At 66.5% G+C, this 25,022-nt stretch overlaps 2 protein-coding genes across 3 annotated transcripts; both read left to right on the top strand.

Moving 5' to 3' along the window:
• The first annotated feature begins 457 nt into the window (after positions 1 to 457).
• On the top strand, positions 458 to 6,000 carry TMEM80 (transmembrane protein 80). The gene is made up of 5 exons (XM_041723324.1): positions 458 to 612; positions 2,772 to 2,791; positions 3,410 to 3,503; positions 3,600 to 3,692; positions 5,333 to 6,000. Exons 1-5 carry the CDS (start codon positions 594 to 596, stop codon positions 5,536 to 5,538), a joined length of 432 nt encoding a protein of 143 aa, XP_041579258.1. The 5' UTR covers positions 458 to 593; the 3' UTR covers positions 5,539 to 6,000.
• A 1,515-nt stretch (positions 6,001 to 7,515) lies between these two features.
• EPS8L2 (EPS8 like 2) lies at positions 7,516 to 24,325 on the top strand. Of its 2 annotated transcripts, XM_041723319.1 has the most exons (21): positions 7,516 to 7,659; positions 9,943 to 10,060; positions 10,144 to 10,199; positions 10,916 to 10,980; positions 17,240 to 17,401; positions 17,851 to 18,000; positions 18,072 to 18,151; positions 18,238 to 18,380; positions 18,470 to 18,540; positions 18,703 to 18,829; positions 19,018 to 19,106; positions 19,358 to 19,432; positions 19,616 to 19,764; positions 19,854 to 19,974; positions 20,090 to 20,208; positions 21,200 to 21,305; positions 21,986 to 22,099; positions 22,310 to 22,382; positions 22,495 to 22,675; positions 23,174 to 23,306; positions 23,391 to 24,325. In XM_041723319.1, the coding sequence occupies exons 2-21, from the start codon at positions 10,017 to 10,019 to the stop codon at positions 23,472 to 23,474; spliced, it is 2,142 nt and encodes a 713-aa protein (XP_041579253.1). In that variant the 5' UTR covers positions 7,516 to 7,659; positions 9,943 to 10,016; the 3' UTR covers positions 23,475 to 24,325. The 2 variants fall into 2 exon arrangements, with proteins under 2 accessions (XP_041579253.1, XP_041579254.1); XM_041723320.1 differs by lacking the exon at positions 7,516 to 7,659 and having other exon boundaries at positions 9,978 to 10,060; positions 10,921 to 10,980.
• The last annotated feature ends 697 nt before the right edge of the window (positions 24,326 to 25,022 follow it).

Consider the following 25,022-nt stretch of genomic DNA (forward strand, 5'->3'; position numbering starts at 1 on the left):
CGAGGCCGCCCGAACAGGGGCCGAACCGGCACGAAGCGGCCCAGTCGAGACGCGCCGAGGCGGAAGAGTCCGGAACCGAGGAGGGCCGAGGCGGCCCGAAGCGCGGAGCCGAGTCGGTCCGAGGTGGCCCGAGGCCGCACGAGGCCTTCCGAGCGGCCCCGCGCTACCCGGCCTCAGCGCCTCGGAGGCCTGCGCGCCCCGTTTCCCCGCAGCGCGGCCGCCGTCTGCGGGGCGGGATCTCGCCGGCCTCCGACGCAGCGCGGCCGGGCCCGGAGACCCTCTCGCTCAGGCTCCGCCCGCCCCGCCGCGAGCGGGAGCCGAGTCCGTCCGAGCGGAGCCGAGCGGAGCCGAGCGGAGCCGAGCGGCCCCGAGCCTGGGACCCCGAGCCTCGGCTCTCCACCTCCTCTTCTACGGAGGCGCCCGAGCGCTGCCGGACGTGCTGAACGGGCCTCGGCCGCGGATCGGAATCGACTCCCGAAGCGCGGCGGCCCCTTCTCGAGCAGAGGCGAAAATGGCCGAAGGGACGCGAAGAGCGTGGAGCCGAGAGGCTGTCGGGATCGCGGCGGACCCGGCGGGCGGGGCCGGGCGGCAAGATGGCCGCCGCGCGGCGAGGTGAGGGCAGGGCCTGGCGGGGGGCTCCGGGGCGGGCGCGGTCCCGCCTCCTCCCGCGGGGACGGACAGGCGGCGGCTCGCGGTCGGGGTCTGGGCGCCCCGCGTCCTCCCGCGGCCCTGCCCCTCGGCGCTGACGCCCGGCTGTGCCGGCCCTGGGGCCCCACCTGCCCCCGCTGACCCGGGGGGGACCCCGCGCCCTTCGCTGACCCCGGGGATGCCCCGTGCCCTCCGCTGACCCCGGGGGTGGCCCCCCATCCCCCCCTCCCCCCGCTGACCCTAGTGGGTGCCCTGTGCCCCTTGGCTGACCCCAGGGGGTGCCCCCATCTCCCACAGCCAGCCCTGGGGGGCTGCGTGCGTGCTGCCCTGGACCCCAGCCAGGGGCTCTGAGCGTCCCCCTGGAGCCCGGACGGCTGTGGCAGCTGCACTGCAGAGGGTGAGGGGCCGGGAGCCCGGACGTGGGCAGGAGCTTGTCAGTCGAGCTGCTTGTTTGCAGGACTGTGTGCAGGACGCTGGGCAACGTGGGCCTGTGAGAGCTGGCACCGCCCGTGCCCCTCCCGCTGGGCGGCAGAGGCCTCACCAGCTGCAGGCATTGCTCCTGCTGGTGGGGTCACCAGGGTCCCGGCGTCACTGTGTCCGGCACAGGACCGAGCACTCAGCAAACCCGACAGCTCTGGTGTGCACGCGGGTGTAACGGGGAGGCAGGGCAGCAGCGGGCGGCAGCTGTGTGGCTCGGCCCGAATTCCCTCGTCTGGTTCAGAGCCAGGAAGCGGGCCGGCAGCAGGGCGCTGGGCTCTGGCTCGCGGCCCCCCTCTGCGGAAGGCCCCTGGCAACGTGCAGTGTCTTCACTTGCTGGAAGGAGAGCTCCCCCCAGAACGGACCGGGCCCGTGACGCTGGCATAGCACCTCGGGGCGCACCTGTTCTTCCCAGACACCTGTTCAGGGCCGTATTGTTATTCCTGCAACTCGCTGACGAAAACCGCTCGGTCCCGAGGCCACGGCCACGCTTAGAAGCAGGTCCGAGCTTGGGAAGGAGCCACCCGGACTGCAGCCACCTTCAGCGTTAGTCATTTACGTCCTGTATCACCTAAGGCTTTACGCTACGTTTCCGTTCTGAGCCCCCGCGGTCTGATCTGTGACCGCAGTTGGCTGGCACGTAGGTTTGCGGTGTTTGAAGCCAACCTTCCAGAGAAGAATCAAAAGAGGGAAACCCCACTTGATGTGAAATCCACCCAAGTAACGGCCAGTGTCCAGGCGGCCGAGTTCAGCAGGCCTGGAAAGGCATGGGTGGGTTCTGAGAGCCGGTGCCGGGAACCTGGCGGCGCCCGCCTAGCCTCCCGCTCCCTGCCCGGCATGCCGCCCCTGACGCTGGGCTCTGAGTCTGTTCCTGTCCGCGTGCTCACCCGTTTGGGACCCCTGCCAAGCGACACTCCACGGGACGCCCGCATCTGCCCTCACGTCCCCACAAAAACCCACCGCGGCTGAGAGCTCCCCCCAATGGAGCGCGGCCGGCCGTTCGTGCCCCGTCCTGCTCGCTCAAGCCTCCTCCAGGGCCTGTGGCCCAAGTCTGAGTTCTTAGTGGCGTTTCCACCTGTCCCAGTTGTGCCATGAGCGCGCCTCTTGGGACGGGGACCTGCCCCGGGACACGTTTGATTGGAGGATTCGTCAAAGCAAACTCACAATGTGTGATCGCAAAGACTGTTGCGGGGAGAGGGGGTGTCCTTGTGCGATGAGGGGAGAGATGAGGGGAAGCCGGACGCCACGCGAGGCGGTCCCAGAGGCGCGCCATTGGAAGAGATGGGGCCGCCACTTCAGGAAGTTCCTGTGTGGGTTTGGGGCCACGTGTAAAAGTCCCGAGGAGAGCAACCGACCGCCGTCAGTTACAAAGGAAAAGCCGTGGCTCTGCGTCAGGAAAGGCCCCCTGTGATCCCATGGGGGGCAGGGGGCAGGAAGCAGCAGGCGGGGGCTGTCACCTGCCCGCTCCTCCTGGGGGACGGATGCCGAGCTGCTGGAGGGGACCTGGCCGCCGGCCCGGGGAGAGGGGGCTCTGTCTGCCCGTATGGGGTACAGGGACGAGCCAGGTCCCCCGTCACGCTGGGAATGGCCCGGGGCAGCCCAGCTTAGACCCGGGGCCTCACCGACTCCCGTGCTTTCTCTTGCAGGGAGAGCGTCGTCCACGGTGGTATCCTTCTGCAGTGTCCCCAGGCCGCCCCAGGACGGTCCCCTGCACACCTGAAGGCAGCTCCTGAGTTCCTGCTTTCTGCTCCCTTGAGCGCCCGCCCCCACCTTTTCTATGAGTTCTGAGTAGAAATTCCATTTTGAAGCAGGAGGAACGTTCACTAACAGGTGCGATGGCTCCGCGCCTCCGCCGCGGCCCTGCGCCTCAAGTGGGGGTCTGGGGGGGTCTGCGTGCCCCCCGCCAGCCACCCGGAGCAAGAGAGCCCGGACCCCTCACCCTGGACTCCCAGACCCCCTGTACCGCACGTGGACCTAAGGGGTACGGCTCTCAGGGAAGGTTGGTAGATGTTTAACTGCATGAAAAAAGAATATTTTCTTTGAAGAAAATGAAAAAAAGTTTTTCCTGTCCCCGGGGCCCGGGGAAGCCTGGTGCTCCAAGGCTGTCCCGCCCGCGGTTGCCAGGGACAGGCCGGCCCTCCTGCTCCAGGCTAGGACATTTCCCGGGGTGCCAGGAGTCTGGGTGGAAGGCCCGTAGGCAGGGCGCCCCTGAGCACCGGGCGGGTGGCTGCATGGGCAGGGCCCCCGCTGGGTGCCCCCGCGAGTCCTTAACCGCTGCCGCCAGCTCTCGTCCGTGTCTCTGCAAATGCTCCTCTGCCTGAGTGGGGCGTATGATGCCCTGTATTTCTTGGCCACGCTGCTCCTGATCATATATAAAAGTGAGTCCTTGTCGCGGAGGCCCGGGGAGGTGTGCTCGCTGTGGCCCGCAACAGCCCCGTAACTGGGCCCCCGCCCTGTTGCCCACTGTTCTGCAGGTCAGGTTTTCACTTATCCTTATCCTCACCTGGTGCTTGACCTGAGTCTGCTGCTCCTGACAGGGATTCTGGAAGTGGCTCGGTTATATCTTGGTGAGTGGACGCAAGACCACGTAGTATGGGGGCTGCAGACTTCCCAGCCCCCACGCTGACAGCCTCGAAACAGGCCCCCCTTACAATGGGGTTCTTGGAGTCACTGGTGTCCTCCGCTTGGCCACTTACGGGCTTCGCCGTACGATGTCCTTGAGGATCCGTGTATTCAGAAGCCTCGTTCAAGAGGCAGAACCGCAGCGGCACCAGGGGGAGGGGGGAGCTTCCGCGTGGAAGCCTGTCCCCCCGAAGCCACGGGGGAGCAGAGAACGCTGAGGCCAGAACGCAGCCTGGCCAGCTGACCGGGGCCCCGAGTCCCCTCCCCTCCTTCCTTCCCCTGCCCTTGGCCTCAGCAGCCTGGAGGAGAAGCACCTGCAGTTTCCGTCTCGGCCCCAACGGGGCGGCGGGGCCTCCTCCGTCCAGCCCCGGGGCCCATGGGCTGCTCCCCACTGCGTTCTCCGACCACGTGGGCCCCACCCGGGTGCAGACCTCTGGCCCTCTCTGCCTCCCGCGCCGCCACAGGCCACCCTCCGGCGCTCAGCAGCGGGCGCCCACCGTGTGTAGGAGCACCCACGCGGGAAGAGCTCGTGGTGCCCGACAGCTAGCTCCCCAGCCCTGCACCCCGCCGGGGCACAGCAGCACATTCCGCCCACCTGCACCAGCGACGCCGACGCCCACCAGCGAAGTCGCAGGCGCGCGCCCTTGTCACCCCCGCAGCACTGGGGGGCCCTGCGGGCATCGTTGGCGCAGACGAGCCCACGCCCCTGGGGCGGCAGGTGGCGCGGGGCACCAGCTCCCCTCCAGCAGCCGGGGCTCAGCGTTTCCCGTGACTGACCCATTCGTAGAATCCCCAGTTGTGTTTTACAGGTGTGCCCAACGCACTCCAGAATTGCCCTTAGCCCAGAGAAAAATATTTTTGGAAATTTTTTTTTACAGATCTTATTTATTTTGAGAGAGAGAGCAGGAGTGGGAGGAGCAGCAGAGGGAGGAGAGGCAGGCTTCCCACTGAGCAGGGCGCCCCATGTGGGGCTCCATCCCAGGACCCTGAGATCATGCCCTGAGCGAAGGCTGCCCAGGTGCTTTGTTTTTGGAAACTTTAAAAGAAACTTCCTCCACCCACTTGGAATTAGAGAAAGGTGTCAGAAAGCAACTGGGTCCATTTTTAGAAAACCAAGTCCCCTCTCCCGCGCCCACAGCGGACCCAGAGGCAGAGATGGAACATCATGGCTGCAGCTGGCAGTTGCCCTCACGAGGAGAACGCAGCCCCTTGTGGCACTTTGCTTTTTTTTTTTTTTTTTAATTTTTTATTTATTTATTTATTCATAGAGAGAGAGAGGCAGAGACACAGGCAGAGGGAGAAGCAGGCTCCAGGCCAAGAGCCTGACATGGGACTCTATCCAGGGTCTCCAGGATCATGCCCTGGGCTGCAGGCGGCGCTAAACCGCTGCGCCACGGGGGCTGCCCATGGCACTTTGCTTTCTGACCGCTCACGCGTGACGTGGTGGCCACAACAGCACCTCTTCCAGGAGGCCCTCAGGGCTGCATCTGGAGGCCCTGCCGGTGATGAGCTGCCGCCCTCCCGGGCACACGCAGGGCTCGGTGGGTGTCCCGGCGCCCACTCGCATGTCTGTTCTGCTCTCCAGGCACCAAGGGCAACCTGACGGAGGCGGAGGTGCCACTGGCCATCAGCCTGGTCCTTACCGCGGGGAGCGCCCTGCTGTCTGCCCACTTCCTTCTCTGGCAGACCCTGGTGCTGCGGGCCGACTCCATCCTTGGCGCCACACGCCTGGCGCTGCACGGCCTGGAGGCCGCCCTGCAGCTGGTGGCTGTCGCCGCCTTCGTCAGCTAGGCCGCCGGTGCTCGCCCCCCCGGACGGCTCTGGACGGAGCCCCCGGTTGCTCGGCCATGTGCGCTGGCTCCCTTGGGCGGCTGGGCGGGCTCCGGTGGTGCACGGTGTCGTCGGTGCCACACGTCTCGCACAACTGCTGGCATCCGCGCTTTCCACGCTGGAGTGCGGGGAGCCAGGGCCCCACGGCTCATGACAGGCCAAGTCCCACGGGACATCCTCTCGGCTTTGCAGCAGAAAGACAAGAACTAAGAGCTGTGTGTGTGCTGGGGGGTCCCCGGTCCCCGGGGCTTCTGCAGGAGGCACTCTGGAGCCCGCCACTGCCCGGCCACGGGCTGCCCTGTCCTGTGGGGCTTGGGGCTCCCAGCAGCTTCCGTCCGTGTGTCGCGCGTTGTGTTCAGAGTTGCGTATCCAGGTGTTTTCTCTGCCCCATGTTGTCGAAATAAATGTTTCTACCCCCCTGGATTTCTCCCAGCTAAGGACACCTGCCTTCTCGGGGTTCTTTCTGGATCCTCAGGAGCACACCCCACACAGGCATCCCCCAGGAACCATGGGCATAGTGCTTCCCCCCAGAAGGCAGCATGGCCGGGCCCCGGGGTGCGCCCAGACCCCTGCAGGGACAGGCCTCAGCCAGGGGTGGGAGCACGCCCTCCACGGGTGTGTCCTCCAGGAGCCCTGTCCCCTGCCCGCGTAGACGCCCTCCTGCTTACCTGCTCTTGTGTGCCTGTGCAGCGGGGCTTCGCACCCCTGATGGTGGGCATGCCCTCCGTGGACCTGGGAAGGCCGGATGGTGCGCTTGCCCTCCGCCAGCTCCCCTGCAGGCCCTGGCCCCCGACACCTGGGGCCCTGAGGGTTCATGACCTCCTGCCGAGGATGCAGGCCAGGCTCTGACACTCGCGTCGCTTTGGCTACACAGAGGTGTCAGTCTCCCGTCCAGGGAGGACGCCGCGGCTCTTGGCGGCTACCACCAGCCTGGGACCCCAGACAGGGGTCAGCACCCCTGTTCTGACGACGGTCACTTCAGTTTCAGAAGTCTGTAGTGCCTACCTCAGCTGCTCCCTGCGTGCCTTCCCACCTTTTGCCCGCCCAGGCTTGGGCTCCGGGAAGGACGAGGGCAGGCCCTGGCCTTCCCCTATGGGTGCTCAGCAGCATCAGGCACAGAACCAGGAAGCCGGGGCTCGTGAGGGCTGGGGAGCAGGGCTGGGCCCCAGAGGAAGGGTCACCTGTGGTGCTTTGGCAGGTGGGCAGGTGGGGAGAGCTGCCCTGCGGTGCTGGTGACCTACCAGGGCAGAATGTGCCTCCAACCCCCCAGGGGGATCCCCAGGAAGTGCTCCGCCCTGGCCAGCTGCCCTTGGGACCCCGCCCCCTGGTGCACCCCAGGAACGCAAGCTAGAGCCTGTGTGGGTCCTCGCTTGCCACCTGGGGGTGCCCTGCACTGCCAGGACTGGGCCTCCGCCCCTTCACCTCATTCCGCCCAGCTGGCTGAGGCAGGGGAGTCAGGCCAGGAGGAAGGACACCTGCCCCCACGCGGCGGGCACAGGTGAGGCCTGGGCCTCAGGAGGGGCCACAGTCCGGAGCCCCCCTCCCTTGTCCTCTCCCCCCATGGCGCCTGGGCCTCCGATGCACGTGCAGTGGAGCTGGGGCTGCACCAAGACCAGGGTCTCCCATCTGGGGCAGTCGGGGCGACGGGCGCAGGGTCTTGGACACGCGCCCACGCTGCAGCCTGACCCCCAGGCCCCGGCCCCAGGGGCCAGCTGAGGAGGGGCTTCTGCGCCGGGAGGGTCCCAGCCTCGCCCTGCTCGCTCGCCCCATATGGCAGCACGGGCGAGGGGCTCCCGGTCCGCGTCCCCGACAGGCGGCTGTTGGGGACCATCAGCAGGGAGCCCCGGGGCGGGGCCGAGCCAGGACACCGCCCCCCCGCCCCCCCCCCCCCCCCCCCCCCCCCCCCCCCCCCGCCAGCTCCCGGTCTCTAACCTGCCGCTCAGGTTCCTCCTCGCGCCCCGCCCCTGCCCAGCCCGGCCCAGCCGCGCGTCCTTCCCGCTGCTGAGCCAGGCGAGGAGCCGACAGACAGGCGGACGGTCGCGCTCACAAGGGGCCCACGGGCGGCGCGGGCCACAGGAGCAGGTGAGCGTCCCAGGGCCCCACCCAGTGCACCCCCACCTGCGGACCTGTAGTCTGGCTCAGCCTCAGTTTCCCGGCTTCGCCGCGAGACTGGGGGCTCTGGCCGGAGTCCATGGGCCCGGCTGTCCGAGGCACCGGGGTGCGACAGGGCCGCCCCGAACCCGCGGCCAGGAGCTGGGTGGGAGCCTGGCGTGCCCTGCCTCTCCTGGGGCGGCCCCGGGTGCACCTGAGGCCCCAGCCGCCTCCCGGCCCTGGGGCTCCATGGAGAGAACCCCTTCCTCCAGGACAGGGGTGGGAAGGGGGTTTCCCATGTCCCCCAAGGGCTCCAGCCCCCTTCCCCGGGACAGGCTGGGGCCTCCTTTGTGGCCAACACTTGAGGGGAGCCAGTGGCTCCCTGCGGGTAGGAGCAGGAGGGCACTTCCTGGATGTCTCAGCCCACCGGGAATCCGGGCCAGAAGCATCAGGCTGGGGTCAGGCTCGGGGTCGAGGGGTGTGGGCATTTCAGGGCGGAGGAGGCTGCGAGCTGGGCTGCGGGGCCTGAGCTGAAGCTCCTCCGGGTCCCTTCTCCCTGGGGGAGGCCTGGGGGGCCTGCGCATGGAGGTGTACCTGGCGGCAGGGCAGGAGGGCAGGCAGGCCTGCAGGTGCCCCCAGTCCGAGTGGGGCCGGCCCCAGCAGGAGCTGTCCTGGCGCCCCTCGTCCCCACCTCTACACTGCTCCTCCCAGTCCCCCCACCCCCGCCCCAGCCTCTGTGGCCCAGGCCCCCCTCCTGCCTAGGACCGGGCCTCCGTGGCCTGCTCTCCACCCAGCCCAGTCTGCGGGGTCCTCTGCCTGCCTCCCCAGCGTGCCTGGAGCCCACCCCTGCCCCACCCAGGCTTCCCCACTTGTCCCTCCTTACCTACCAGGTTTGGGCACCGCCAGGGCCCGGGGTGTTCCCCCATTCCAGGGCTCCACCCGGCTGCCTCTGGGCCTTCAGCTGACTCCTCCCCAAGGTCACTTGGCTGTGAGCTGGAATTTGAACTTGGAGCTGGTTCCTCCACCCTCCCTGCCCTGCTGGGGCCTCCTCTGCTGCCCAACCAGGCACCCTGCTCGGCCCTCCCTTTGCACCCGGAAAATGGCCACAGTGAAACCAAAGGGCAGCCTGGGCCCTAGGCTGCTTCCACCCCTGGGCCCGCAGGCTCCCCTGCCCCGGTCAGCTGACGGGAGCCAGGCGCCCATGGCGGCCCCTCCCCCGGCTGCGCCCCGATCCAGATGCCAGCACCTGGCCTCATCTGTCCAGCCGGTCCTGCAGAGAGCGGCCCCGAGGACGGGGCGGGGGGTCGTAACCAGTGCGTGTCTGTGTGCGCCCCGAGGCCTGGGGTTTGCCCAGGTGCGTGTGCCAGACACACGTGCCCCATGCCCTTGGCTCAGCCCGCCAGGAGTCCCAGTGAGCAAACACTCGGCTCACTCACTGAGGTCATGGGCATTCCGGACATTCTCCACGGCTACGTGGTCTGAGGAATCTGACCAAGCCCCTATTCCCACCCACCCCGAGAGAGCCGGGCCCCTCGGTGACACATGGGAGGAGTGGCCCGAGGCTCCCAGGCCCCTCACGCCTCCTTGAAACCCTCTCCGTCAAACCAGAAAGTCCTGGGGTGCTCCCTGCCCTCAGAGCCCAGCCCCCCCAGCCTGTGACCACCCACCCTGGCAGGCCCCACGTAGGGAGGCCCCCACTGAGGGACAGTCCTGCTAGGGGTCCCAGGGGGCACGTGTTCATCTGGCTCGGGGGCACCAGGCTCCACTCACCCCCCTGAGGTGTGCTCCCTCCGGACTTTGTTCTGGGCTCTGGGTCTCCAAGACCATACCTGCCCCCCGCTGCCTGCCCCCTGACCCCATCCCGGGTCCAATCTCGTCCTGGGCTACCTTCCTCTCGTATTGGCTCCCACCTGCCTCAGGATCCTTGAACACGTGTGGCCTCTCCCTGGTCCCCTTTCTGAGCCCCCAGGACACTGTCCTTGCAGGCCCACTCCAGGCAGCCTGGGAGAGGGGCTCCTCCACTGGCACAGTCTGGGGTTCCCTGTGGAAGCCCGAGGGCCTGGGGTGAGATGGGGGACGTGGGCCGGGAGGTCCTGCTGTGTCCGCTCCCCGAGGACACCGTGCCCAAGCCCCGTGGCAGTCTGGCCAGGACGGCAGCGCTGCAGCCTCTAGGTCTGGGCTGGGAGGAAGCCGAGACGAGGTCCTGCCCTGGGAACAGGGAAGCCACCGACCAGGCCCCGGGGAGGCGTCAGCTCGGCTGCCCTGTCCACTCAGGTGGGGGCCGGGCTCTAGGCCCTGGACTCAGGCCACGAGGCTCCCCTTCGTCACCGGCCACCACCAAGGACACCATGAGCCAGCTGGGGTCTGTGAGCTGCTGCCCTGGTGCTGCCAAGTGAGTCCCCACCCCCACGCTCTGGGCAGTCCCCAGGGAGGGGTGCGGTGTGGGCCTCGCCCTCACCAGCCCCTCCCCTGCAGCGGCAGCCTGGGCCGGTCTGACGGTGTGGCCAAGATGAGTGCCAAGGACCTGTTCGGTGAGTGAGGCTCGAGGATGGGTGCCGGGGTCTGGCCGCCTCCCCTCCCCCAGGCTGTGCCAGGCCCCCCGGGGACGCAGGCCAGCCCTCGGTGCCCAGAAGGGCCCCAGACCCTCACAGAGAAGCAGCTGCTCGGTCCCTGCCTCCCTCCCTCCCCGTAAGGAGAGAGGCCTTTACTAATAATTCAGGGACCATCAATATTGATTCGGCTGCCCCGCTCACTGCAACCAGATAGCCCGAGGGGCAGGCCCCAGGCTGGGCTGAGTCCAGGCGCTGCTGGGGGGGGCCCGGCCCGCCCCCCCCAGACGCACGTTTGTGCCTTTGGACTCGGCGCCCCGTCCGGGAGGGGCCCAAGGGGCCGGGAGACGTCAGCTGGCAGCACTTGCCGTGGGGGGAAGCCCTGGATGGACCCTTCCCGGGCAGCTGGGGAGGGGGCCTCCGCGGGAGGAGTTGCTCAGCATCCTGCAACCCCTCGGGCGCAGACCCCCACACTGCTCCGAGCTGGGGGTCCTTCCTCGGGGCCTCCTGGCAGCGGAGGGAGGCTTGCCGTCGGCCCACAAAAGGCCCTCGCTCGCATTCCACACCCTCGAGTCCTTTCTGGCGGCAGCACCCCTCTGCTCGCCCTCCCTGTGGCCCAACCGGGGGTCCAGTGCCACCTGGACTCGGGGCTGCGGGTCCTGCCCCCTGGGGTGACTGACTGGTGACTCCCTGCTCAGAACAGAGGAAGAAGTACTCCAACTCCAACATCATCATGCACGAGACCTCCCAGTACCACGTCCAGGTAAGGCCAGCTCCCAAGGAGCACCCCTCGGGTCCTCGGGGAGATGGAGAAACTGAGGCATGGGGAGACATGACCCCCACAGCAGGCGGCCAGAGCCAGGGCCTGCCCCACACCCATCTGACCCTGGGAAGCCCACAGTCCGGGGGCCATAGGAGGCAAGGACAAGGCTCGGGTGCTGTCTGGCAGCACTTGATGGGAACCCTGCCCGCGGGAAGCTGTCATCCTGGCCCCAAACAAGGATCTGGCTTCGGAGGGAGAAGGTGGGACCCAGACACGCCTCCTGCAGGGAAAGCCTTGGGTGGCCAGTGTGGATGGACTCGGGGAGCGGCTGTACCGCCCAGCCACCCTCGGCCAGCGGCCAGCTCAGGAGCTCTTCACCCTGGGTCAGCCTCCACTCACACTCAGATCTCAGGAAGCATGTTTTTAAATGACCTTTCTGGTTCTTGACCACTGTCCCAGCCTACAGGACAACAGGGCTAGGAAGGGCCGAGGACGAAGGCAGGGAGGCCCTGGACCAGGAAGGGGGAGCGCTGGGTCAGGAATGGGAGGCCATGGGTCAGGAAGGGGGAGCCCTGGGTCAGGAAGGGGGAGCCCTGGGTCAGGAAAGGGGAGCCCTGGGTCAGGAAGGGGGTGCCTGGACCAGGAAGGGGGAGCCCTGGGTCAGGAAGGAGGAGCCCTGGGTCAGGAAGGGGGTGCCTGGACCAGGAAGGGGGAGCCCTGGGTCAGGAAGGAGGAGCCCTGGGTCAGGAAGGGGGGCCCTGGACCAGGAAGGTCCAGGATCAGGAAGATGAGGACTTCCCTTCCAACGGAACCAGCCACACCCGCAGAGCAGACAAGTCAGTGCTTTGTGCGCCTCAGGTTCCTGGTCTCCACAACAGGTCCACGGAGACACTGGGGGTCCCTGGGCTCCTGAATCGGGCTGTGCTGGGTGGGCACCCCGGTGCCAGGCTGCTGCCTCAGGGTCCGGGGCAGGGCACCAGTGGGGATGGGTCGGCTGGGTCCCCTTGCTTCCCAGGCAGCTCTGCCCCCCGTCTCAGGGCTGGGGGACCTTCGGCCTTCTGGACATGGGTCCAGGAGAGCCTGTGGGAAGACCCCGGCCCGGGGCCCTCGCCGCTGCTCCACGGGCGTGCCTGCCCCTCCGGATGCGGGAGGCGCCCCGGCAGTGGGGGGCTGCTGAGAGTTGGGGCTGGTTTGTTTGCTAAGTGAGTGTCCAGCAGAGGGGAGGGTGTGCAGCTCTGCTCCAGGCTGGTGTCACCGCCACCGTGGTCAGGACGCCATGGGGACGCGGGGGTCCTAGTGACACGGGGAGTCCCTGCCGCGCCCTCTGCAGCTCTGCTCTGTCCTGTAGCTCGGAGTGGGTGGTTTTGGGGCCTCCCCCTCTCCCGCCCGCGTAATTGAATCCGCATAGTTCACAACACCTCTGTTCTGCTCCGTGACCTTATTCCAAGAAAACACACTTGTGGGACAGGCCCTCCGACAGCGTGGGCTGCAGGGCACATGGCCTCGAGCGGCGCCTGGGGACCCCCGCGGGGCCCTGCTTCCCGACCCCTGTGGACACTTGCAGCTCGCTGAGGCAGGAGGCCGGCTGGCCAGCTGCATGATCACAGAGACAGCCCCCCCCCCCTCCCCGGCTTCCTGGCTTGGACGCATAGCTGTGTTTGGAGAAGTGTTCAACCGCACTGGGGTCCAACCGCATCCACTTTCTGAGCTGCGGTTAGGGTTGTTTTGTTGGAGTTTTGTGCGGGGCTGGGAGTGGTCATTGCAGGACCCACGGCTCTGAAGATCTTTTCCTGTGTCTTCTAGAAACTCTGAGTTGAGGCTTTTACATTTAGGTCTATGATGCACGTGAGATCAGTTTGTGCGGGGGACTCGCGTGGGGTTCATGGTCCGTGGTCGCAGTGTGCAGTGACATTGAGAAGACTTTCCTTCTCCAGTTGATTGCCCTGGTGCCTTTGTCAAGAGGTGGGGAGAGGAACGTGGGTGGGTCTGTCTCTGCTCTGTCCTGCGACCTTCCCCTTCCTGTGGCTTTATTACGGGGCTTGAAACCAGGCAGGGTAAATGGCTCCTCCTCAGATGTTCTCCACCATGAGGAGCTCCTTAGACTTGCATTTACATTTCAACACCCCTCTGGCCCCCTGAAGAGCCTGCTAGGATTTTTTAGAAAACATTTTATTTATTCATGAGAGACACACACACAGAGAGAGAGAGAGAGAGAGAGAGAGAGGCAGAGGTAGACGCAGGTTCTGTACAGGGAGCCAGATGTGGGACTCGATCCCGGGACCCCAGGATCACGCCCTGAGCCAAAGGCGGACGCTCAACGGCTGAGCACCCCCAGGCTCCCATCCTATTAGGATTTTGACCGGCACTGAGGCGAGCCGAGAGACCCCCGCGTGAACGGGCATCTTCCCCACCCGCGGACGCGGTGGTTTCCCCCTGGCGGGCAGGCCGCGGGCATCTCTTGGGCAGGTGACCAGGACGTTGCTGTCCATGGCACTGGCCTCCCCCTGGGGCCTTTCCGATGCCCCGAGCAGTGGGCTGGAGGGTGACGGGGCATCCCGAGACACTGGTTTGCCGGGTGCTTTGCCCGAAGGTCCCCTGAATCTCCCACGTGGGCTACGGGCTGTCCAAGTTGGGCGCATCACCCTCATTTGGAGCCACCGGACCTCAGGGCCACGTGGGCCCAGCCGGCGCCCGGGACGGCGGGGTCAGGGGGTGCAGAGCGGCATGCCCAGGAGGAGGCACCCGCGGCGCCCCAGGCTGCGAGCTTTGCCCTGCCCCGGGGGTACGGTGCACTCACGGGAGGCTCCTTCCGTCCTCCATGACAGTGTTGGTGTGAGAGGCGTTACGTCTGTCGGTGCCTCCTCGCACCTCGGGGATGACCACCCCGGCCGTCCACTCAGTCTTCTCACGCGGGGCCCGCCCTGCGCTGGGGAACGCCGCTCGTTCGGGGACCTTCCCCGCGTGTCGGTGGGCCAGCTTGCTAGGGTCCTGCCCCCCATTTGCGCTGCTGTCCTGAGAGGCGCCGGTCTATCATTTTCTTTCCTGTAAAGCCTCGACAGATTTGGGGGGCAAAGTTGCAGCGGCCTCATCATACCCCGGGACAGGGTTCCCTACTCCTTGGTTTTCAGAAAGAATTTGTGAAAGACCCTGTTTATTCCTTCCTTAAATACTTGCGAGGACTCACCTGGGAAGCCGTGTGAATGTGGGGTTTTCTCTGCGGACGGTTTTTGACTGTGAATTCACTTTTATGCGTAGTGGCCCCTCTATTTGTCTGGTTATTGATGATTTGTGTTTTCTTTTTTTTTCTTGCTCAATCTTGCTGCGGATTATCAGTTTCATTAACTTTTTCAGAACCAACTTCAGGCTTCCTTGACTTTTCTCTATTGTTTATCTGGTTAGTACTTTGCTGGCTTCTGCTCTCACCTTCCTTCCTTCCACTTACTCTGGGTCTTTTTTTTTTTTTAATTTTTTAAAATTTTTATTTATTTATGATAGTCATGGAGAGAGAGAGAGGCAGAGACACAGGCAGAGGGAGAAGCAGGCTCCATGCACCGGGAGCCCGACGTGGGATTCGATCCCGGGTCTCCAGGATCACGCCCTGGGCCAAAGGCAGGCGCCAAACCGCTGCACCACCCAGGGATCCCTACTCTGGGTCTTATTTGCCTTTTTCTAGTTTCTTACGGGAAATGTGTAGATCACTGACAGGAAACATTCCTTCTTTCCTGAGGAGTCAGAGTTCGCGTTACAAACTCCTTTAGTGAAATCCTGCACATTTGATGTGCACTCCTTTAATGTTTTGGGTTCGTTTTTGTTTTGTTGGTTTGTTTTAAGATTTTATTTATTTATTTGAGAGAGAGAGCGATGGAGAGAGCACGAGCAGGGGGCTCAGGGGAGGAGAAGGAGAAGCAGGCTCCCCGCTGACCAGGGAGCCCCATGGGACTTGATCCCAGGACCCAGGATCATGACCCAAGCTGAGGGCAGACGCCCCCCGCCCCCAGGCGCCATGCACACACCTTTGTAGTCATCCAGTTCAGGACATTTTCTGATTTCCCCGCGACTCCTTTGACCCGGTCTTTGTTCAGGTAACCATGTACAGCCACAAACTCTGGCCCTGCCGTGGCTGCTTGCCGCGCCCCCTGTCCTCCCCAGGTCGCGACGACGAAGATATGCGTGTTTTTGTTTTCATTTTTCTCTGAGTGTTTTCTTTCTTTCTTTCTTTCTTTCTTTCTTTTTTTTTTTTTTTTTAAAGATTTTATTTATTTATTCACAGAGACAGAGAGGGAGAGGCAGAGACACAGGCAGAGGGAGAAGCAGGCATCATACAGAGAGCCTGACGTGGGATTCGATCCAGGGTCTCCAGGATCACGCCCTGGGCTGCAGGCGGCGCTAAACCGCTGCGCCACCGGGCTGCCTTCTTTCTTTCTTTCTTTCTTTTCTTTCTTTCTTTCTTTCTTTCTTTCTTTCTTTCTTTCTTTCTTTCTTTCTTTCTTTCTTTCTTTCCTTTCTTTCTTTCTTTCTTTCTTTTCTGAGTATCTTCTCATTTCCCTCCCAACCTCTGATGGTTGGCTGTTGACGTGGAACTGTGGTTGCTCACTTTCCCATTATTCGCAGGGCCGTGAGTTATCTTCCTGTTCCGGGTTTCTCATCTAATCCTGCTGTGGCCCAGAGCGCCCCTGGCGGGCTCTCCACCCCAGGGAGGGACCCCTGGCTTGCCACCGGCTTGGTGGCAGCGGCGTGGTGGTGGTCGCCGTGTACCCCGTGCCCCATGGTGCGTCTCTGTGCGGAGGCCGGGCCGACCCCTCCTGCCCCAGTCTGTCCCCGAGCGGTGGGGGCGCCTGAACTGTGGGGGGAGCGCACGTGTCCCGGCTGCCCCCGGGCGCCCACCCCCCGCAGCGAGCCTGCAGGCGTGACCCGCGGGCACTAGTCCCGGCCAGGGCACAGGGGAGAGAACCCGGCGTGACTCCCTCAGCGCCAGGGGAATCGGCTTCACCCCGCAATCCCGTCGTCAAAGGGGCCGCCGCCGGCCTTCTGTGTTAGACTTAGTTACGCTCAGTCTCCGGGCCGCTCTCCAGCCGGATCTTTGCCGACGTTCTCCTGCAGTGCCCACCTTGAACACATTCACGGATCTCCTTCGTGTACTTGCCACTTGTCACTGGTGTACCCACAGCCACGCGGAACAAAACAGAGCCGCGAACGAGGAGCCACCGTTGCACAAGGCAGTCTCTGTGTCAAGGAAACTGGCCTCCACCGTATCTGCTGCGTGTCTGTCTCACTCTTTTTTTCTTTTTACTTCGTACACGGTATTTTTTTTTTCCAAGCAGAAATGTTCACTTTTCATTAGGTCAGATTTTTTTTGGCCTTTTCTTGCGAGGGTCTGGATTTTCTCCGTCGCCCAGGGAGGTCTCCCGGGGAGGAAGGCTGTCCTGAGGTCAGAAGTGGCCCAGCGTCTTCTCCTAGCGCTGCTACAGCTGCGGCTTGTCCGCCTTGAGCGTGAGACCAGGTTCATCCCATTGTCTCAGCCTGTGGACCGACTTCAGCCAAGGTCGATGGGACACAGGGACGAGCCAGGAGAGAGGAGGAGCCTGAGCCAGTCCTGGGGACAGAGGAAGGAGGGGGGTTCCGGAAGGAGGGCTGGGCTGGCCACAGGCCCCGAGGGCCACCCCACACGAGCAGCTCCGGACGCTCACCCATCCCGCATCTTCGCGGAGGGCCTGCCCTGCGCCAGGCACCATCCCGGGCACGAGGGAGGCAGCAGCGAACCCAGCAGCCAGGAGATTAAACAGAGAAGCGTCATGTCAGATCATGATCCTTGAGACCAAGGCAGGCCAGGGGGTGAGAGGGCTGCTGCAGCCGGGCAGGGAGAGCAGGTCCAAGCGGAGCCCCGTGGGAGGAGAGAGCCGGCACGAGTGGGGTCGCACACCGGGTTCTCGCCGCGCAGAGGCCCCATGGCGAGCCGGCGCTGGGTCTCGGGGGAACCAGGGATGCCGGCGCCCCTGGAGTCCAGCACAGGACAGGAGGTGGGGTGACGGATGGTTTGGGACGGGCAGCCAGAGGTTTCACCAGGGCATGCCCATGGCCCCCACGGCACCCGTCAAGGCAGAGCACAGGGCTTCCCCCGGGATGGGGCTGTGTCTCTTCAGACCCCTGTGGTAGGGGCCGTCCCCCCTCCCCGGCTCCTGAGGTCGGCCACGGCCCCTCAGGCCCCCAGGATCCTGGGCGCCAGGAGGGCTCCTCAGAGTGCTCACCTGCCCGCCCCCAGCACCTGGCCACGTTCATCATGGACAAGAGTGAGGCCATTGTGTCCGTGGATGACGCCATCCGGAAACTGGTGCAGCTGAGCTCCAAGGAGAAAGTGTGGACGCAGGAGATGCTGCTGCAGGTCAACGATCAGTCACTGCGGCTGCTGGACATAGAGTCCCAGGTGTGCCTGGGCAGCAGGGCAGCGAGGGCAGCTGGGGACAGTGACCCCGATGCCGGCTGGGCCTCCGTGCGGGGGTGGGACAGGCGGAGGAGGGCAGAGGGCAGGCAGGGCAGGGAGCACTGCCCAGGCTGAGGAGCCAGCGGAGCCACGTCACAACACACACCGGTCCACCCCAGGCAAGGGCCTGTCTGCTCCGAGGCAGGGCCACGTCCGGGGCTGCGCAGCCACGGCTGCAGCCACGCCCGACGGGGTCTAGGTCTGTGTCTGCCACCGGGCCGCAGCCCTGTGTGCATCTGTGTCCACCACACAACCCAGGGCGGGCTGGCAAGTTGCGCCCTCTGCCGCGGTGCGGTGTCCGTGGCTCAAGCCCAGGTGGCCCCGTGGCTGCGAGCCTGGTCAGTACCCCTGTGTGCCGCGGCTCCGCCCACATCGAGCGCCCTGTCCCCCAGGAGGAGCTGGAGAACTTCCCGCTGCCCACCGTGCGGCACAGCCAGACGGTGCTGAACCAGCTGCGCTACCCCTCGGTGCTGCTGCTCGTGTGCCAGGACTCAGAGCAGAGCAAACCTGACATCCACTTCTTCTACTGCGACGAGGTGGAGGTGAGGAGGGGCCCGGGCCTGGCTGGGGGGCGCGGGCCTGGGCCAGCCTGAGCCCCAGTGTCCCCTCCCAGGCGGACCTGGTGCACGAGGACATCGAGAGCGCGCTGGCCGACTGCCGTCAAGGGAAGAAGATGCGGCCGCAGACCCTGAAGTAGGCATGGGGGGTGGAGGGGCAGCTGCGGCCTGGGGGGCGGGGGGCGGGGCCAGGCTGAGCCGGCCTCCCCCTGCCCGGTCCAGGGGCCACCAGGAGAAGATCCGGCAGCGGCAGTCGGTCCTGCCCCCCACCAAGGACCCGGCCCCCATCCCCTTCCAGCGCTACGGCAGTGACTCCCCAACCAGCAAGAACCGGGTGGGCCCGCCGATGCCGCTCAGTGAGCCAGGTGTGCTGGTGGATGGTGGACGGGGGGCTGGGGCAGCATGGGGGCGGCGGGGGGGCTCCCACTAGCACCATCTCTGCCTCTGCCGTCAGGCTTCCGCCGTCGGGAGTCGCAGGACGAGGAGCCGCGCGCCCTGCTGGCCCAGAAGATAGAAAAGGAAACGGTGGGTTTTGGGGTGGGGGGGTAGGGGACCGCCCCACCGCCGGGCCCCACGGGGGAGCCCTTCCAGCCCCCAGCCACACCCAGGGACAAGAGACAGTGGGCCGGGCTGTCCCTGCAGCGCTGGGGGGGCCTGAGGCTGACCCCCGCCTCCCTCTGACCCCAGCAAATCCTCAACTGTGCCCTGGACGACATCGAGTGGTTCGTGGCTCGGCTGCAGAAGGCGGCAGAGGCTTTCAAGCAGCTGAACCAGCGCAAGAAGGGGAAGAAGAAGGGGAAGAAGGGGCCAGCAGGTGCGGAGGGGGGTGCTCCATGGGACGGGCGGGGACGGGGGGGGGGGGGGGGCGGGGAGGGAGGACAGGCAGGGGGATGGGAGGCGGGGAGGGGGCTGCTGAGCTGCAGGAGGTCCAGTCTGAGGAGGTGGGCTGCTGAGGGTGAGGCCCGCGGTGACAGCCGGCCAGCTTATGGCCCCCCATTCCAGAGGGGGTCCTCACACTGAGGGCAAGGCCCCCCTCCGAGGCCCAGTTTGTCGACTGTTTTCAGAAGATCAAGCTGGCTCTCAACCTTCTCGTGAGTGCACAGGCCCCTCCCAGTCCCTCTGCGCCGACCCTGGGGGTTCCGGGGTCCCTGCCCCAATCCCAGCACCATCCCCACCCCGTCTGTCCCTCTGCACCAACACTGGGGGGTCCGGGGTCCCTGCCCCCATCCCAGCACCATCCCCACCCCGTCTGTCCCTCTGCACCAACACTGGGGGTCGGGGTCCCTCCTTCCCCCCATCCCCAGATCCCCAGCACCATCCCCACCCTGTGTGCCCCCCCCAGGCCAAGCTGCAGAAGCACATCCAGAACCCCAGTGCTGCAGAACTCGTGCACTTCCTCTTCGGACCTCTGGACCTGGTGCCTGGGGGGCCCCGGGGAGGCTCGCCCCGGGTGGAGATTGGGGAGGCCAAGGCCCACCCTGGGCAGGCAGCTGGGGCCTAGAGGCCAGGTGGCCAGCGAGGCCGTCCTGTGGTGCTGCCAGGAGGCAGCTGGGCCTGGGGTCTGGTGGGCAGGGCCTCCTCTGAACCCCGCTGTCCCCAGATCGTCAGCACCTGTGGGGGCCCAGACATCGCCCGCTCCGTCACCAGCCCCCTGCTTTCCCGCGACGCCGTGGGCTTCCTGCGAGGCCACCTGGTCCCCAAGGAGACGACGCTGTGGGAGTCTCTCGGGGAGACATGGACTCGTCCTCGGTGCGGGAGCAGGACGCGGCAGGGAGGGCCAGGATGGGGGTCCCCTGCCGGGCGGTGCGCATGCTCACCCCAGGGCCCCCCATCTCCAGCTCTGAGTGGCCGCGGGAGCCCCTGGTGCCCCTGTACGTGCCCAAGTTCCACAGTGGCTGGGAGCCGCCCCTGGACGTGCTGCAGGACGCTCCCTGGGAAGTGGAGGCCCCGGAGAACGAGGTCAGTGCCCCCACCGCCCCAGCCCTCCTCCCTGCCCCCCCCCATGTCCCTGCCCTCACTGCCCCTCTTGAGCCCACCCTCCCCCACCAAGCCCCGTGGTCCTTTCTCCCCACAGCCGATCCCAGCGAACCGGCTATCCTTTCGAAGCTCCCCCAAACACAACCTGGTATCCGAGCCCACATGTCCACCTCCGGGAGACATCCCCCCCGCAGTCAGCTCCCCGCAGGCTCACAGGTAAGTTCCCCCAGAAACACGGATCCTCGGATACAAGTGTGCTGCCACCAGGTGGCGGCCAGCGCCTCATTCACGGCGCTCAAAAAAACATTTTTCCAAACAAGAACCGGGTTTTCGTTCTGACTTTATAACATAAAACTGAAGAGAAAATGCCAAAAGCCACCTATAAATCAGGACCCGAATATATCATCTCCTTCTATGTCTTCTCCTGTGTGTTGTTCAGTCACGGTTACAAGTTTCCTAAACCTCCCCAATCCCTGTCCTGGCCCGAGCGCCCAGGATTCAGTTTCAGGAGGGGAGGGGGCTGAAATCTGCGTCTTCAACAGGTGCCCCCATCGCGGCGCCCCCACCGCCAGCCTCATGCCCGGGCTCCTGGCCTAGAGCCCTGCTTGAAGAAACAGTTTCGTCCCTTGACCTTGAGCCCCCGGCCGGTCCGTCCCGGCCAGTCCTGGCTCGGGCCACTTAGGCCTCAGCTGCCTCCCCTGGGTGGGGTCCTCAAGGCCTGCGGCTGCCCGAGGAGCTACCCTGATGACAGGGGGCCGGACCGGCCGGGAGAGGACAGCCCAGCCTGGGTGCAGCACAGGCCTGCCCTGCGCTGGCCGGGCCCCCACGCCATGCCCCTGAGGCTCATGGGCAGCCCCCGTGGGCGCCCGGGTGCCACCTGTGGCCTCTCCTCCTCCCTTGAGGGGATGGCGGTGACCCTGTCATTTCCCGGGAGCACGCCTGGCGCTGGGTCCCGGGGGCTGGGCCTGGCCTCCCCTGAGACAGCCCAGGCCGGGCAGGCCTGGCCGTGCCCACAGGCCCCCGGGCCCCCCACCGCCCGCATGGCCCCCACCTCTGTGTAGGGGCCCCAGCCGCTCTGGGGCTGTCACAGTTTCCATTCCCGGCTGACGCACAGCCTCTCCTCCGCGCCCTGAGCGCTGGAGGAGGAGCTCGCACCTGGGAAGCCGCTCCCCACCGGCCCGGGGCCTCAGCCTCCTGTTCCATGCAGGGGCTACGCACCCGCGCCAGCCATGGCCAAGTACGTCAGGATCCTCTATGACTTCACGGCCCGCAATGCCAACGAGCTGTCGGTGCTCAAGGACGAGGTCCTGGAGGTGAGCAGGGCCGGGGGCTGGAGGCTGCTGTTGAGGGGCGCAGGGCAGGCGGGGCCGGGGGGGTGGCAGGGGCCAGGAGCCCGACGCTGGCTCGCCTGTCCAGTCCCTGTCCCAGGCCCCCGACCCTGGGCTCCAGTCTGGGGCCACAGCCCCCCCCCACAGCGCCCTGGGGTGCAGGGGCCTCCCAGTCTCAGGGATCTCAGAGGGGGCGCAGGGCCCCTGGGCTGGGCTGAGCTGGGCTCACGCTGCAGGAGGGGCCTTCTCTGTGCCGAGCGGGGGACCCTCCAGCTCTCAGCCAGGGCTCATCGTTCACAGGCACCCAGGGGCCCCCTTGAGACACTGTCTGTTCGGTGTCAGCCCTGAATCCAGGCCATCCACCTGAGGACAGAAAGTGGGGCGGCCTGGGGTGTGGTCTATATGCAAAGGCCAGAGGGCCCCGCTCAGGCTGCTGCTGAGGCCAGGTGGGGGAGTTGGGGGGCCGGTAGCCCCTACGGGTGGGAGGCACTGGCAGGGCAGGGGCTCCTGGGGGGACTTGGGACTGCCCCACGGGGCTGGGGGAGGCGCCGCCTCGGAGGAAATGCCTGCAACCGTCTGTGGCCCCTGTAAAGGGGGCCCCCACCCCCGTGCTGGCGCCCATAGCAGGGTGCCGTGAGCGGGGGTGACGGCGGGGCGGCCCGCAGGTGCTGGAGGATGACCACCAGTGGTGGAAGCTTCGCAATCGCAGCGGCCAGGCGGGCTACGTGCCCTGCAACATCCTGGACGAGACTCGGCTGGAGGACGCCTCCCTGGAGCAGGTGAGCTGAGGAGCGAGCGCTCTGCGGGGGGGGGGGGGGGGGGGGGGGAGGGGGAAAAGGGGGAGGGGCGGGTGCAGAGCCTCGAGCCCCAGAAGGCTCCCTGGGGGCGGGGTGAGGCAGCGGGCCGGCCCGGGGAGGGGCGCGGAGGGAGGAGGAGCCGAAGCCGACGGCGCCTCCACCCGCTCCCCTCTCCCCACCCCCGCCCCTCAGGCCGGTCTGAAATACTGGGGTCCCTCCAGCCCCACCCACAAGCTGCCCCGGAGCTTCGCGGGGGACAAAGACGGTGAGGGGCGCTGCGGCCGGGGACGCGGGCACCGGGGCTGAGCCCGGGGGGAGGCGGCGGGCGGAGGGCCGGGGCGGCTGGGGCGGGGCTGAGCGCGGGGCGCCGCCCGCAGAGCTGATCCACCACATGGACGAGGTCAACGACGAGCTCATCAGGAGGATCAGCCACATCAGGACGCAGCCGCAGCGGAACTTCCGCGTGGAGCGCAGCCAGCCCGTGGGCCTGCCGCTCACCTACGAGTCCGGGCCCGCGGAGGTCCGCGCCTGGCTGGAGGCCAAGGCCTTCAGCGCCCGGTGAGCGCGGGGGGTGTATGTGTGTGTATGTGTGCACCGGGCAGCGGGCGGGGCGGGAGCGCACCTGGCAGGGGCGGGGCGGACGGGGCAGGGGCCGAGTGGACCGGACAGGGGCGGGGCGCACCGGGCAAGGGGGCGGGGCGCACCGGGAAGGGGCGGGGCGCGCCGGGCAGGGGATGGGACAGGGTTGGGGGGGCGGAGCGTATCGGGCAGGGGTGGGGCGCGCCGGGCAGGAGGCGGGGCGGGGGCAGCGGGCGGGGCGGGAGCGCACCTGGCAGGGGGCGGGGGACACCTGGCAGGGACGGGGCTACGGGGCAGGGGCGGAGCGGACCGGACAGGGGCGGGGCTACGGGGCAGGGGGCGGGGCTACTGGCAGGGGCGGGGCAGGAGCGCGCTGGGCAGGGGGTGGGACAGGGGTGGGGGGCGGAGCGTACCGGGCAGGGGGGCGGGGCAGGGACACCGGGGCCCCAACCTCACTCCCGCCGGCCCCGCACCCAGGATCGTGGAGAACCTGGGCATCCTGACGGGCCCGCAGCTCTTCTCGCTCAACAAGGACGAGCTGAAGAAGGTGTGCGGAGAGGAGGGCATCCGCGTGTACAGCCAGCTCACCGTGCAGAAGGCGGTCCTGGAGGTGAGCCGGCCGCGCCGCCCCCTGCGCCCCCCGCCCCCTCCTCCCTGGCCCCCGGCCCCCTGGACTGAGGCGCCCTCCCCGCAGGAGCAGCAAGGTGGGTCGGAGCTGGAGGAGCTCATGAGCAAGTTTCATTCCAAGAACCAGAGGAGGGTGGAGGACGACATTTAGACGCGGCCCCGGGTCCAGCACACCTGCGGCGGGGGAGACGCACCTGCGGAGGTGCCCGCTCCCAGGGCACGGAGTATTATTTTTGTATGTGTGTATGTTCTGGACCATGGACACAGGTGGCGGTGGTGGGCTGGGGGCGGCCTCTGGCCTCATGGCGCATGGCGAGTCCTAGGGCTCAGCAGGGCCTCAGGCCCACCTGCGCCAAACTAGCCACCTGGAGATGCAGGCCCCTCATGCACCTGCCCCTGAAACCAGAGCTGTTGCTTGTCCAGCCCGCCCAGCCCCTTCCTGGCTTTCATGACACCTCGCCCTGGGGCCACAGAACTCCCAGGAGGTGGGTAGGACTTATCTTCTAGGTTCCTCATCCACCTGGGGGTTCCTCCCGGTCCTGGTGACCCTGGCCCCAAACCTCACCCTCATGGCTGCTACTTCTATGCGCACCTGCACGTCCCCACCTCGGGCCAGGCAGCAGGCTCAGCCCCCCTGGACTCTGAGCTGGGCCTTGTCCCCGATACTGCCCATAGCACCCCCCAGCGCACTACTCCTCAAGGATGGCCTGGGGGGGCTCCAGGCTCCACTGGGTGGGATGCATGCTCTACTCCCACCACCCTCGCAAGAAGCCAGGATGGACTGGACATACCCTCACTCCAGTATGGCCTTAGACAGTCCCCACCCCCACCCCCAAGGCAGAGCCCGAAGGAGGCATTCCCCCAACAGGTCTAAGGCCGGGCTGGCCCTATGTACTGTGTGGGTGGTGGGTGAGTGTTGGAGCCCCGGCCTCTGCAGGTGACACAGAAATGATAGCTGACCAAGGTTCAAAGGCTGTGTCATTAAACCAATTAAGTATCCTAGCAGCCACACGTCTGTCTCCTGGAGCTGGGGATGGGCTGGCCGTAGACATTCCAAGTGAGGCCACGTACCCCCGACTCCAGTGGGGGTGCCCACGTGTACCCCAGTGGATATTCCCAGGGGGTGAGGGGCCAGGGCGGGGCGCCCTGCGCACTCTGCGTGCTGTGGTTTTCCCAGGCCAGATGTCCAGAAGGCCCAAGGCCTGTAACTCCAGACTGGAGGGGGACCTCAGGGCACCCCCAGAGGGGCAGAGGCCGTGAGTCTGAGAGGCCAGGCTGAGGCCTAGCCCCACCCTGAGGGAGGTGCCTGGGAGAAGGGTGTTAACTGACTCGGGACGGGGTGGGTGGTCAGCTATGGGGCGTCCGTGCGGGAGTGGAGGGGTCTCCCAGCACGGTGGGCTGCACTCTGCACCCCCAGGTCCCCCGACCCCGCCAGTGCCCGCCCTGCCCCCAGCTCCGCGGGCCCCACCCTCGGTGGAGGCCTCTGGCACCCTCTGCTGGCGGCTCCACGCTGTGGTGCCCGGAGGCCCCAGGGCCAGACGGGGCCTGTTGATCTATGTCCCACCCTCCCCCAGCAGCCCATGGACCAACCCTGGCTGAGGCTCTGTGGGGGGCTCATTCCTGGGGTCTCCGTGTGACGGGCTGGGGCAACCAAGGGGCGCTCAGTGCAAGGCTGTGCCTTGGGGGTTGGGGGTGGACA

This window comes from Vulpes lagopus, chromosome 11 (genome assembly GCF_018345385.1).
Source record: "Vulpes lagopus strain Blue_001 chromosome 11, ASM1834538v1, whole genome shotgun sequence".
Classification (NCBI taxonomy): domain Eukaryota; kingdom Metazoa; phylum Chordata; class Mammalia; order Carnivora; family Canidae; genus Vulpes; species Vulpes lagopus.